Source organism: Budorcas taxicolor, chromosome 18 (assembly GCF_023091745.1).
Source record: "Budorcas taxicolor isolate Tak-1 chromosome 18, Takin1.1, whole genome shotgun sequence".
Lineage (NCBI taxonomy): Eukaryota > Metazoa > Chordata > Mammalia > Artiodactyla > Bovidae > Budorcas > Budorcas taxicolor.
The window spans coordinates 18,373,072-18,385,629 of NC_068927.1; the positions used below are offsets into that span (position 1 = coordinate 18,373,072).

General features: G+C 44.8%; 1 protein-coding gene across 1 annotated transcript in view; it reads right to left on the reverse strand.

Annotated features, from left to right (window-relative positions):
- Positions 1-12,558, reverse strand: part of ABCC11 (ATP binding cassette subfamily C member 11) — an 80,144-nt gene that overhangs the window by 59,201 nt on the left and 8,385 nt on the right. Inside the window, exons 3-5 of the mRNA XM_052655999.1 lie at positions 12,091-12,249; positions 7,150-7,297; positions 4,307-4,540 (exon numbers count right to left, since the gene is read on the reverse strand). Coding sequence (XP_052511959.1) covers positions 4,307-4,540; positions 7,150-7,297; positions 12,091-12,249 — 541 coding nt within the window. The remainder of the gene's footprint in view (positions 1-4,306; positions 4,541-7,149; positions 7,298-12,090; positions 12,250-12,558) is intronic.

The following is a 12,558-nucleotide window of genomic DNA, read 5'->3' on the forward strand; positions in this document are numbered from 1 at the left end:
CAGGTGTAGGGGGTCATCTATACTATTTTTCCTATTTCTTTCCTAAGGAGAAAGTATTCAGGTGTGCTTTTTTTTAACTTTTTTTCTATTGCTTTTTTAATTAAAATTTTTACATTGTTGTGTTAGTTTCTGCCAGAAATGTAAGCTGATACAGCCGTTACAGAGAACAGTATGGAGATTCCTTTAGAAACTAGGATGGGACTAAATCTATTATCTGACCCAGCAACCCCACTACTGGGCATATATCCTGAGAAGAAGACACATGTAATCCCAATGTTCACAGCAGCACCTTTTATGATAGCCGGGACATGGACACAACCCAGGTGTCCTTAAAATTAATTTTAATGTAAAATTTATGGAAGCAACTCTCTAGAAATCCTCATATGAGCAACTACTTTCATCTTCAGTTCCAAATGGATCGTCTTATTTTCTGCTTCTGTGAAGATGTTGGGAAAGTTGGACTTCACACATAGTAGGGCTTAGAACAGACAAACAGAAAAGGAAGCAGCGTTGGCCTGAATGCAGAAGATCTCCTTAGCAAGGCAGGTGACGTCTAGGGTTCAGAGCCTGGAATCTGCAGCCAGGCTCTGCCACTTACCAATCGTGTGACCTTGTCCAAGTTTCATACCCTTTCCTGGCCTCAGTTTCCACCTCCTTGACAATGGGAACAATAACAGAAGCTATCATGTAAGAGGTCATCAGAGGACTGAGTGAGCGAACTTAGTGATGCGTTTGGGATAATATCTGGCTCAGAGGATGTTCACAGTCACTGTGATAACTTTGCTGAGAACGGGGAGGAGGGCTGCCGTGGATCCTTTAGCTCTAGTCAAGTGCAGGAGGACAGGGTAGCTTTGATGCTTAAGGCCTAAAAGGAATTAATGATGCAACTGAACACGTGAATCACTGCCCCTCTGCCACGTGCTTTATACATGCTAACTCACATAATCCTGTAAGAGAACACTTCTACAAGGTTGGTCCTATTACTATCCCACAGCTCCAGAGAGGCTGAACAAGTTGCCTAAGGTTAGAGAATGAGTAAAATGGTGAAGAAGAACAGTAATCATGGTAACAATACATTATCATGTAAGACAAAAATCTTACATTTGTTAGTACTTGAGTTAGAAGAAGCATCTGTTTGGGGGCAATGGTTCATTTAGCAGACTGGTTTTTGGAGATTGTCCTGTGTAATTCAGATGCTGGGCTTTTTGAGGGATAGAGTTGTGGATCTCAAATAGTCCATGTCTTTGAAGGGAGCTCATCTGAGTGGAGAGACCAGATTTGGGCTTGGTGGGGAGTAGGGTCAGAAAGAGGGGGTCTAGAGATACTATCATGAAGGAGAGACCATCTCAGCTAGGCCTTTGAAGATTGAATGAGATTTTGAAAGGGCAGGGGGAGTGATGTGAACAAAGCTGCCTGAAGGTGGACATGCCTGGTCTGCCTGGGGCTAGAGGTTTAGCCCTGCCTGGCCAGGAGGGTAGAAATCAACCTAGGACTACAGAAAGGAACACAGGAAGAGATGAGGCAGGAGAGCCGCTGAGGCCAGATCACAAAGGAGTTTGTTTGAGAGGAAAGCGCCAGAGCAGGGATGCCCTTTCCAAAAATTAAATTATCTGTTTCAATATAAAAGTAATCCACGCTCGTCAAGGCAATTGGTAAGCAGTAGAAAAGCAGAGACGGAGAAGGCAATGGCACCCCACTCCAGTACTCTTGCCTGGAAAATCCCATGGGCAGAGGAGCCTGGTAGGCGGCAGTCCATGGGGTCGCTAAGAGTCAGGCACGACTGAGTGACTTGACTTTCACTTTTCACTTTCCTGCATTGGAGAAGGAAATGGCAACCCACTCCAGTGTTCTTGCCTAGAGAATCCCAGGGACGGGGGAGCCTAGTGGGCTGCTGTCTCTGGGGTGGCACAGAGTCGGACATGACTGAAGTGACTTAGCAGTAGCAGTAGTAGTGATAGTAGAAACACAGAGAAAGTGAAATTACACATAGAAAATTCCAATTTCCCCCCATGACCCTGGGTCATACTTGGTCATATATCTTCTTCAGTCTCTGCCCTTGCTTGTGTTATGCTGTAAGAAGCTCCAGCTAGGAAAAAACCCATCAGTAACAATAACCAGGCAGCTGTAAGTATTCCTCCTCTGCAGATGAGAAAATTAACACCCAGAGAGATTATCTCTGCTTGTTTTCCCTTGAGCTACCAAGTCCTCCCATACCTTCCTCCTCAGGGCGTCTGAGGGGATGTGGTTTCTGATGTGCTTCTACTGGGGATTCGTGTTTTTTTGTTTTAATTTTTAGCTGCATGAAGGATCTTAGTTCCCTGACCAGAGATGGAACCCATATCCCCTTACAATGGAAGCATGGAGTCTTAAACACTGGACCACCTGTGAAGTCCCAAGATTTTTTGTCTTTTTAGCCACTGCTGTACACCTTTGGTGTGCTTCCCTCATAGCTCACTTGGTAAAGAATTGGCCTGCAATGCAGGAGACCCCAGTTTGATGCCTGGGTCAGGAAGATCTGCTGGAGAAGGGATAGGCTACCCACTCTGGTGTTCTTGGGCTTCCTTTGTGGCTGGTAAAGAATCTGCCTGCAATGCAGAAGACCTGGGTTTGATCCTTGGATTGGGAAGATCCCCTAGAGAAAGGAAAGGCTACCCACTCCAGTATTCTGGCCTGGACTGATCCCCTCAGACGACTTGGGAAGAAAAGTATGGGAGGACTTGGTAGCTCATGAGATTAAAATGCCAGCATCCACTGGATCATCGAAAAAGCAAGAGAGTTCCAGAAAAACATCTACTTCTACTGATTGACTACACCAAAGCCTATGACTGTGTGGATCACAACCAACTGTGGAAAATTCTTAAAGAGATGGGAATACCAGACCACCTTACCTGCCTCCTGAGAAATCTGTATGCAGGTCAAGAAACAACAGTTAGAACTGGACGTAGAACAATAGACTGGTTCCAAATTGGGAAAGGAATACATCAAGGCTGTATATTGTCACCCTGCTTATTTAACTTATATGCAGAGTATATCATGTGAAATGCCAGGCTAAATGAACCACAAGCTGGAATCAAGATTGCTGGGAGAAATATCAATAACCTCAAATATGCAGATGACACCACACTTATGGCAGAAAGGGAAGAGGAACTAAAAAAGCCTCTTGATGAACGTGAAAGAGGAGAGTGAAAAAGTTGGCTTAAAGCTCCTTTCAAAAAACTAAGATCATGGCATCCAGTCCCATCACTTCATGGCAAATACATGGGGAAACAATGGAAACAGTGAGAGACTTTATTTTCTTGGGCTCCAAACTCACTGAAAATGGTGACTGCAGCCATGAAGTTGAAAGACACTTGCTCCTTGGAAGAAAAGCTATGACCAACTTAGCATATTAAAAAGCAGAGACATTACTTTGCCAACAAAAGTCTGTCTAGTCAAAGCTATGGTTTTTTCAGTAGTCATGTATGGGTGTGAGAGTTGGACCATAAAGAAAGCTGAGTGCCAAAGAATTGATGCTTTTGAACTGTGATGTTGGAGAAGACTCTTGAGAGTCCCTTGGAATGCAAGGAGATCAAACCAGTCCATCCTAAAGGAAATCCGTCCTGAATATTCATTGGAAGGACTGATGCTAAAGCTGAACCTCCAATACTCTGGCCATCTGATACAAAGAGCTGACTCATTTGAAAAGACCCTGATGCTGGGAAAGGTTGAAGGCAGGAGGAGAAGGGGACAACAGAGGATGAGATGATTGGATGGCATCACCAACTCGATGGACATGAGTTTGAGCAAGCTCCGGGAGTTGGTGATAGACAGGGAGGCCTGGCGTGCTGCAGTCCATGGGGTCGCAGAGTCAGACACAACTAAGCAACTGAACTGAACTGTACCCCTAGGTGGAGAAGGAAATGGCAAACCACGCCAGTATTCTTGCCTGGAGGATCTCATGAATGGAGGAGCCTAGTGGGCTACAGTCTATGGGGTCACAAAGAGTCAGACACAACTGAAGTGACTTAGCACATACCTGTAGGGCCTAGAACAGGGCTTGGCCCAAAGCATACCTCAGCAACAATTTATTGAATGGATGGATAAATCCCCTCTAAGGCTCTGAATACAGTTGGAATCTCATTTACTGTTGACCTGCTCTTATGATCCCAGAGGCAATTATTGACGGTTATCAACACTCACCCTGGAAATGATTTCCTTTCTCTTTCTTCCTTGTCCCCAGCCTTTTCGCCGTCCCTTGGCCTCCAGGGTAAGGAGGTATGGAGGAGGAGGAGGAAATACCCCCTCATTGTGCAGCCTCGTCACTTACCTCTCCCACGGTGATGTGTGTTAGAGACTTAAATTGCATCAGCTTCTCAAAGGCAAAGGAGAAGACAGCTGCACGAAACCTGACTCCTGTGCGCTGGTTGATGACCCAGCATGAGCACATGCTCAGAGACTTCAGACATTCCGTGAAAAAAAGGGCAAGGCAAAGCCCAACTCCATAGGCAACGTCCCCGGATGGGTTTTCGGCATATTCCAGGATCTTTGGTACAACAAACATCTAAAAGGAAACAGGAGTTTGCATCACTCTGTCTTTCCAATCCTGCTTTCAGGCAACACCTAACCAAAGTGCACTGGGTGTGAGGGCCTCAGGTCAAGAGAGGGGGCTTACTAAATGATCACAACTGACTCAAGCACAATTCTGCACTCAGAAGATCACAGTCCAGTTGGAGGACACTTAGGAGTTCAACTGACCCAGATCTGAAGCCCAGCTCCACCACCTCATACTGGTCCTAAAACCAAGCAGGATGCTCTGGCGCTCCTGGATGCAGAAGCTTATTCTGTGCCCCCTATTTCTTGTTTGTAGGGAACAGACTCCAGCCTCCATGACCTTCCCTGCATTCCTAAGGGAAGAGAGGGGATGTGGAGACAAGGAAGGAGCAGCCAAGAAACAATAGTGCAATCTTGGGCAGGGTCCCGGTTCCTCCTCAAGGGATACACACAACAATATTTTTGAGCTCTTCTGCAGAATTAAAATGCCCAACAAATGGAAGCTGCTAACTACTTGATGAAAATACTCTACTCCAGAGAGAAGGTCACAGTTTGACAACCTTAAGAACCACAGAAGCTCATCAGAAAACCTCCTGAGGCCAGATTAAAGGAGTGCAGGCCCTACACACACCCTGATCTCATCAGCAAACCTCACCCTTGAACCATTGCTATAAAGTGAAAATGTTAGTCACTCAGTCATGTCTGACCCTTTGTGACTCCATGAACTGTAGACCACCACTCCATGGAATTCTCCAGGCAAGAATTCTGGAGTGGGTTGCCATTTTCTACTCAAGGAGATCTACCCAACCCTGGGATCAAACCTGGGTCTCCATCATTGCAGGCAAATTCTTTACTGTCTGAGCCATGAGGATTGGTATAAAACTCCTCACCAAATCCCCCTGAATTGGGACACACAGTTTTGAGGTCTTTAGCCCACTGTGTCCCCATTTGCCTGGCAAAGCAATAAAGCTATTCTTTTCTGTGTGAGTGTGTGGGTGCTTGGTCACTCAGTTGTGTCCAGCTCTTTGTGACTTCATGGGCTGTAGCCCACCAGGTTCCTCTGTCCATGGAATTTCCTACTCCAGGGGCTCTTCCCAACTCAGGGACTGAACCCATGTCTCTTGCATCTCCTGCACTGGCAGAGGGATTTTTTTTTTTTTTTTTACCACTGGTTCCACCTGGGAAGCCCTTCACCAAAACTCTGTCTCTGAGATTTGATTTGGCACCAGAGTACAGAGACCACATTTCAGCATCAGTCCCAATGGAAAATAGATTACACACACATGGAATAATCCAGGGGTTAATAACCTGACTATTTATAAAGATGTGGGCAGAACTGAGGAAATTTAACAGGAATGGAGAAGCACCTTGGAGCTAGCAACCGCAGGGGACTAAATGGGGAGGGGAGGATGAGTTTGTTGAAGCCTAGAAGGAGAAAGTCATACAAAAAGGGCCCTTCATTTTAGGAGCTGGTCACCAACCCTCAGTGACAGGGGGGGAGGAAGTCAGAGTGATATATATCTTGCCCTCACCTTCTCCTTCCCTCCAGCCTCCAGAGGGGCTCTCCCACTGGTCAAACTCAACCAGAAGCCAGAGGCAGAGGTACCCCACAGATGTGATCCAGAGAGGCCATGCACTAGGGGCATAGCATACGGTGGTGCACAAGGGTGGAGAGCGGATCCAGAGGAACGAATGGAAAACACGCTGTCACCCAAGTCACTTATCTCTGTGGTGTCATCAGCTGTTGCTTCCCCCTGACCTGCAGCCCCTCTCCCGCAAGCTGGTAACAACGCCTCTGTTTTCTTCTGGGATGATGATCACCTGCTCCAACGCACATAGCCTAGGCTGGATCGTCAATCAGAGCGCTCCACTGCTGACCAACCAAGTGAGCACGTGACCCCAGCTGGGTCAGCCAGGTTCACTGTCTACAGTTGAGGAACTAATAGGAAAAGCGAGCCCATTCATCCTAACCACGGTACGTGGAATCTCCTGCATGCCCTGAGCTGTTCAGCCATTTCTCAAAGCAGCTCCCATGTCCTGAGACAGACTGAGTTATAAATGTTTTCTATACTGAATTTATTTAATGTCACCCTATGAGGCAGACAATGTCGGGCTCTGCATTTCAAACATGAGAGTTTCCGTGAGGACTATGGTTGAGAGCATCATGGGGTTCCATGAGGGAACCAAAGCACAGAAGGGGTAAACAAATTGCCCAAAGTCACCCAGAAATTAAGCAGCAGAACCAAGGTTAGAACCTAAGCACTGGCTGCAGAATTCACACTTTCAACTACTACTAGCTCAACTGCCCCCAGAAAGCCTTCATTTTCTGAGCAGCAGTTGAGAGACCGACATCCTCAAATCTTTTTGTTTGTTTGTTTATGTTTTGGGGTTTTAAAAAATTATTGTTATTTTCTTTGGCCACCCTGCATGGCATATAGGATCTTAGTTCCCCAACCAGGGATCGATCGTGCACACCTACCTCCCCCTAGTTGGAGGTGTGGAGTCCTAACCACTGACCCACCAGGGAAGTCTCAAGACATCTCCAGTTCTTGGCATGGATCTAAACATGCTAATCACCAAAGCCTGAAGACCGGATACCTCATCAAGTCTGCTACTTACGGGCCCCACAACACTTGCGATGGAGAAGCAGCAGCTCATAATTGTATCAAAAATAAGCCTTGTTCTTTGGAATCGCAGCATCACTCGAAGCACTGACGCTTTGTCAATTCCATGCTTTGAGACTTCTTCTTCCCAAAGACGACGAAGCCTTGAAGAGAAGGAAATGGAGGCAAATGAAATCTCTTTGGTTGTGTCACCCAACTATCCCAGTTCTTGCTGGTCTAGGAACTTGGTTACAGAAATTGTCAAAGATAACACAAGGAGAGAGAACAGTACAAGGCATTTATATTGCATGCATGCTGCAGATATACATGCCTTAGCTCCAAGAATTACCAACATTTTGACATTTTTGTTTAATCTTTCCTCCCCTTCCATTATTTTCCTTTTTGCAAGAATATTTCAAGCAAATCCCAAAGATATTGTTTCATCTATAAATGCTTCAGTATGCATCTCTTCCAGATAAAACCCTAAAAAGCCACATAGTAACCATAAAAATGGTTAATGAATTAATGACTATTCATTATTAATAACTATTAATAATAGCCATATATTAATAGCATAGTAAGAATGGCATTTAATTCAACTTTCTCTAATTATTTAAAAAATATGTTCTTACAGTTAGTTTCCCTAAATCAAGATCCAAACAGGTCCCACTCATTGCAGTTAAAAGACAAATCTGACAGGCCTCTTGCATCTCATTTTATCTGTAACAATTTTCAATCCTCTGCATTTTCTGCCATTTACTTTCTAAAGAATCTGAATGATTTATCCTGTTGAGTTTTCCACATTCTGGATTTGACTGATTGCACCCCTGTGGGGCTAGTATAAGTTTCTATGCCATGTATTTCCTATTAAGCTGTTAGCTAAATCTAGAGGCATAATAAAATTCAGAATTTAAGTCAGCTGGCAAAAATACTTAATAGATGATATAGTGTATGTTCTTTTTATCACATCAGAAGACGTACAGTGTGCTATCCCACTTTTGGATATGTTAAACTGGATCACTTAGTTAAGGTGTGTTAGCCTGCCAAGTTCCCCATTGCTGATGATCATTGCCTATATCCACCTCCAACAGGACTGGCAAAATGGTGATTTGTCTAATTCTATCATTCCATTTATAGTTTTCAGCTTGAATTTTCTGAAAAAAAAAAAAATTTTTTTTTTCCCAGAAATATCCTGGTGGTCCAGTGGCTAAAACTCCAAGCTGCCAATGCAGGGGACCTGGGTTAGGTCCCTGGTCAAGGAACTAGATCCCACATGCCACAACTAAAGATTCTGCATGCTTCAACTAAGACCTGGCACAGCCAAACAAAAATAAACAAGCAAATATTAAAGAAGAAATTTCCCTCATCAACTGTTTCGTTACCCTGAAATACAGTTAGTTGAAGAAACAGCCTAAGGCTCTGAAAAACGTTGCCTTCCTTTTTATACACAAATTAAGATTCATGAAATACAGAACTCTGATCTCCAAAAAGTGTCCTTATTTATTTCAGAATTCCCAAAAGGGTGTCCCAGTGTTGGATCACGCAACCAAAAATGTATCCTAATTTTGGCATTCCAAGTTAATGATGCCTGGGAGATTTGTGCTACACCAGCAAAATATGAACACCTAAAACATTTCTTTGGGGGAAAAACTGATATACTATTTGTATATAAGCTTTTTAAAAAAAGCATCCAAGAAGTTTTCACGAAAAGATTTAAAATTGTGTTGACTTTCCTACACTTCTCTTTTGTTTTGGAGGCAGGAACAAGTGACTGGACAATCGTCATTATGATACTCAAGGCTTCCGGACTCTTAATCTCGCTCTGGATGCCTCTCCCCCGACCATGCATCCACAGTCCAATCTATCAGCTGCAGGCACCATGCTGGCTAAACTTGGATGTCCTGGCTCCTGCTTCGCTATGTCCGGTTCCACTATTTGGAAAGCGGTTAGCACTGCCCATGATGATAGCAGAGACATCACCTTGCCTACAAAGATCTGTCTAGTCGAAGCTATGGTTTTTCCAGTGGTCATGTATGGATGTGACATTTGGACCATCAGGAAGGTTGAATGCTGAAAAATTGATGCTTTTGAACTGTGGTACTAGAGAAGACTCTTAAGAGTCCCTTGGACAGCAAGGAGATCAAACCAGTCAATCCTAAAGGAAGTCAGCTTTAAATACTAATTGGAATGACTGATGCTGAAGCTCCAATACTTCGGCCACCTCACAAAGAGCCAACTCATTGGAAAAGACCCTGATGCTGGGAAAGACTAAGGGCAGGAGGAGAAAGGGGTGACAGAGGATGAGATGGTTGGATGGCATCATCGACTCAATGGACATGATGTTATGCAAACTCCGGGAGTTAGTGAAGGACGGGGAAACCTGGCATGCTGCAGTCCACGGGGTTGCAAAGAGTCGGATGTGACTTAGCAACTGAACAACAGCAATGATGACAGCAACCAGGCCAAGGGACTCCAGGCACTCGCCAAAGCTGCTGCTCCTTAGACAGCGAGAACACAGTGGACAGAACGGACTCCCCTGTTGGGCTGCCCTCTGCCCCCAGGGCCCGACAGAGGCACTGGTTGTGCCTGGTCTCCAAGAGCTCTGTCAGCATCTGGCTCTCATCTTCTCCCAGAATTTCACCAAGTCTCTCATGACAAAGCAGTTCTGGCCCTTTCAACTCTTTACTCCTCCAGCCATGGATACTCCCGCCCAGCCTAAACCAGAGGGAACCATTACCATGAGACCTTTCTGTCCTACTTTCCTTCTCCTGCAATCAAAACTCCAGGCTTCTTCCTTTCTGAGTTATTAAAGAAAACTACCCCATTCCATCCAGGCCCACCTCTGCAGACCAGATAACCTCAGGGGCCTGGACCCTAGCTCAACAAAGCAAAAATGTCCCCATGACACCTCTCCGTGTTGGAGGATTCTATTGTTTGCAGATGCTATTGCTCAGATCAAACCACGGGGCTGCCTCTCCTCATTCTAGCCCTCCCTCCACACATGACACAATCCACAGAAACAACCAGCTCTAGAGTCGGTTCTACTTTGACTAAATAAATGCAAGTCTTCCATAGCCTACCCACAGCTCTCTGGGCAACTCTATCTGTTTCTGGCCATGATTATTAGATTCAGATTCAAGAGACGTGGTTTCAAATTTTACCTCCTCCATTCATTCATGATATGATTCAAGGAACATACTTCTCTTAATTCTGGTTCTTCATTTGTAAGATGGGGGAAACAACATCTGCCTTGTTTATTTCATAATCCTTTTGTGATGGTCAAAGGAGACAATGGGTGGGGAGATGCTCTATAATTAAGAATAGCTAACACGTGAGGAATTATGGTGATCATAGGATGAAGATGATGGTGGTGACAATGGTAATCCTGCCGAGAATGGTGATGAGGATGACGGTTGGCACTTTGTCAGCCCATTCTCATAGAAAACAAAGCAGCTCTTTTGAAGGATTAGGGAAGGCACAACCCAGGATTCTGCCTATTAAATGGTGTGCCAAGTTGCTTCAGTCATGTCTGACTGTCTGTGACCCTATGGGCCGTAGCCCATCAGACTCCTCTGTCCATGGGATTCTCCAGGCAAGAACACTGGAGTGGGTTGCCAGGCCCCCCTCCAGGGGATCTTTCTGAAACAAGGATGGAACCCGTGTCTCCTGAGTCTCTTGCTTTGTCAAGGGAGTTCTTTACCACTAGTGCCACCTGGGAAGCTCTGTTAAATGGTGAACACACAGAAAGAAATCCCTCCAAAAGTGTGAATGCACGGGAAATTACCATTTCAAAGAATCATGTAAGGATGGAGTGATTGCAAAAACATTGGTGGTGAGGCATTGTGAGTTACAGAATAAAAAAGGCAGCACCAGTGGGCGGAAAGTGAACAGAAGTAAATTAGGAGACCTGGTCTTCGCAGTGGTTAGGGAAGAACAAGCAAGCTAACATTTAACTGACAGCCTATGATGCATCTGGCATTTTTCCAGGTGCTTTACATCAAATCTATTATCTCTTTTGACTCTTACAACGAGCCAATGAGGGACAATGAGAGATATTTTTTTATAATTCACTATCTTATACATAAAAACATAGGTAAGTAAACTCCTCTGACATCATAGCTGGTAAGAAGTGAGATTCTACCAATATCTGACATTATCCAAGAGGTGCTCCCTGGAACCTCTATTTTTTTTTCTGAGTCTAAGAAGCAATGGGTCAAAATTCAACCAGTTTCTGCTTTCTCAGTGGCTTCACTACACTGATTTTCTTTATAAATCTCTGAGACCTGGTGATAGCATCTGACGGTTCACAAACTCCCTGACCACTGAATATTCTCAGGAAGGCTCTTAGAGTGCCATCATGTCTGGGATACATTTGGAAAAGACCATCTACACCTGGGGTCTCTCATGAAGAACCTAGAGGTAACATTAGTACAGGACATTCCAGGTCACTTGTTCCCACCCCCCGCCCTTTTGATCTAATTTCACCTGTGAGGTAGATGGTACAGGGAATTTAATCCCACAATGATTAGTGGTTGCGTAAGGTGGCTTAAGAGCCTGGGCTACTGGCCAAAATTTAATAATCTGTGACACAGATAAATGCTTTATCCACACACCAAAAAAGGCAAAAGGGACAAGAAGCAGTACTTTCTTTCTCAGGGTCCGGGGACCTCAGACAGACCCAATAAAAGATGAGAATTCTCGTTCCAGGAAAAGTTCTCCAGCAAAAGCAACAATATTTACATATTTACATATGAAATACATAAATTATTAATTAACTCCAGATTAAGAACCTCCGATAGAAGGAGGGTTCCTGCTACAAAGGCAGAACTGATATACTTCACTCGTCTGAAGATGAACCACTACCCCCCTCCCCTTAAAACACACATTGAAGCATCTCTGGCCACCGACTGCAGAGACATGGTCTTTAACCCCACTGGCTCACCCAGCATGACTTTACCTTTTGGCATTTTTGTCGGCAGCATCGTGTACTGACAGCGGGGGGATGTTGTTCTCATCTAAGCATCTCCGTAAACCTCGAAACATGAGCGGGCTGAGCCATGACAGCATGAGGTAGGAGAGCAGGCCAGCATCATCCAGGGGCTGGGGCTCAGGAGACCTAGCAGAAGACCACAGGCAGCACGGTGACGCTGGGCGTGGGCTCCAGCGGTGGACAGCTCAGTCACAGGCAGAGCTTGGAAGAGATGAATGAGGACTGGGGGAAAACCACACTGTGGATTCTACACCGTCTACATGGAAAAAAAATATCTTTTTCATGACTATTGTTAACATCACAAATAATAGTCATGAAAAAATATTTTTTTCCTACATCCAGAGGACCACACTGTGGTTTTCTCCCCAGTTCTCAAAGTTAAAAACCAGAAGCAACAAAAACACCCAGTAACAAAGGAATGATTTAAAAAGAAAG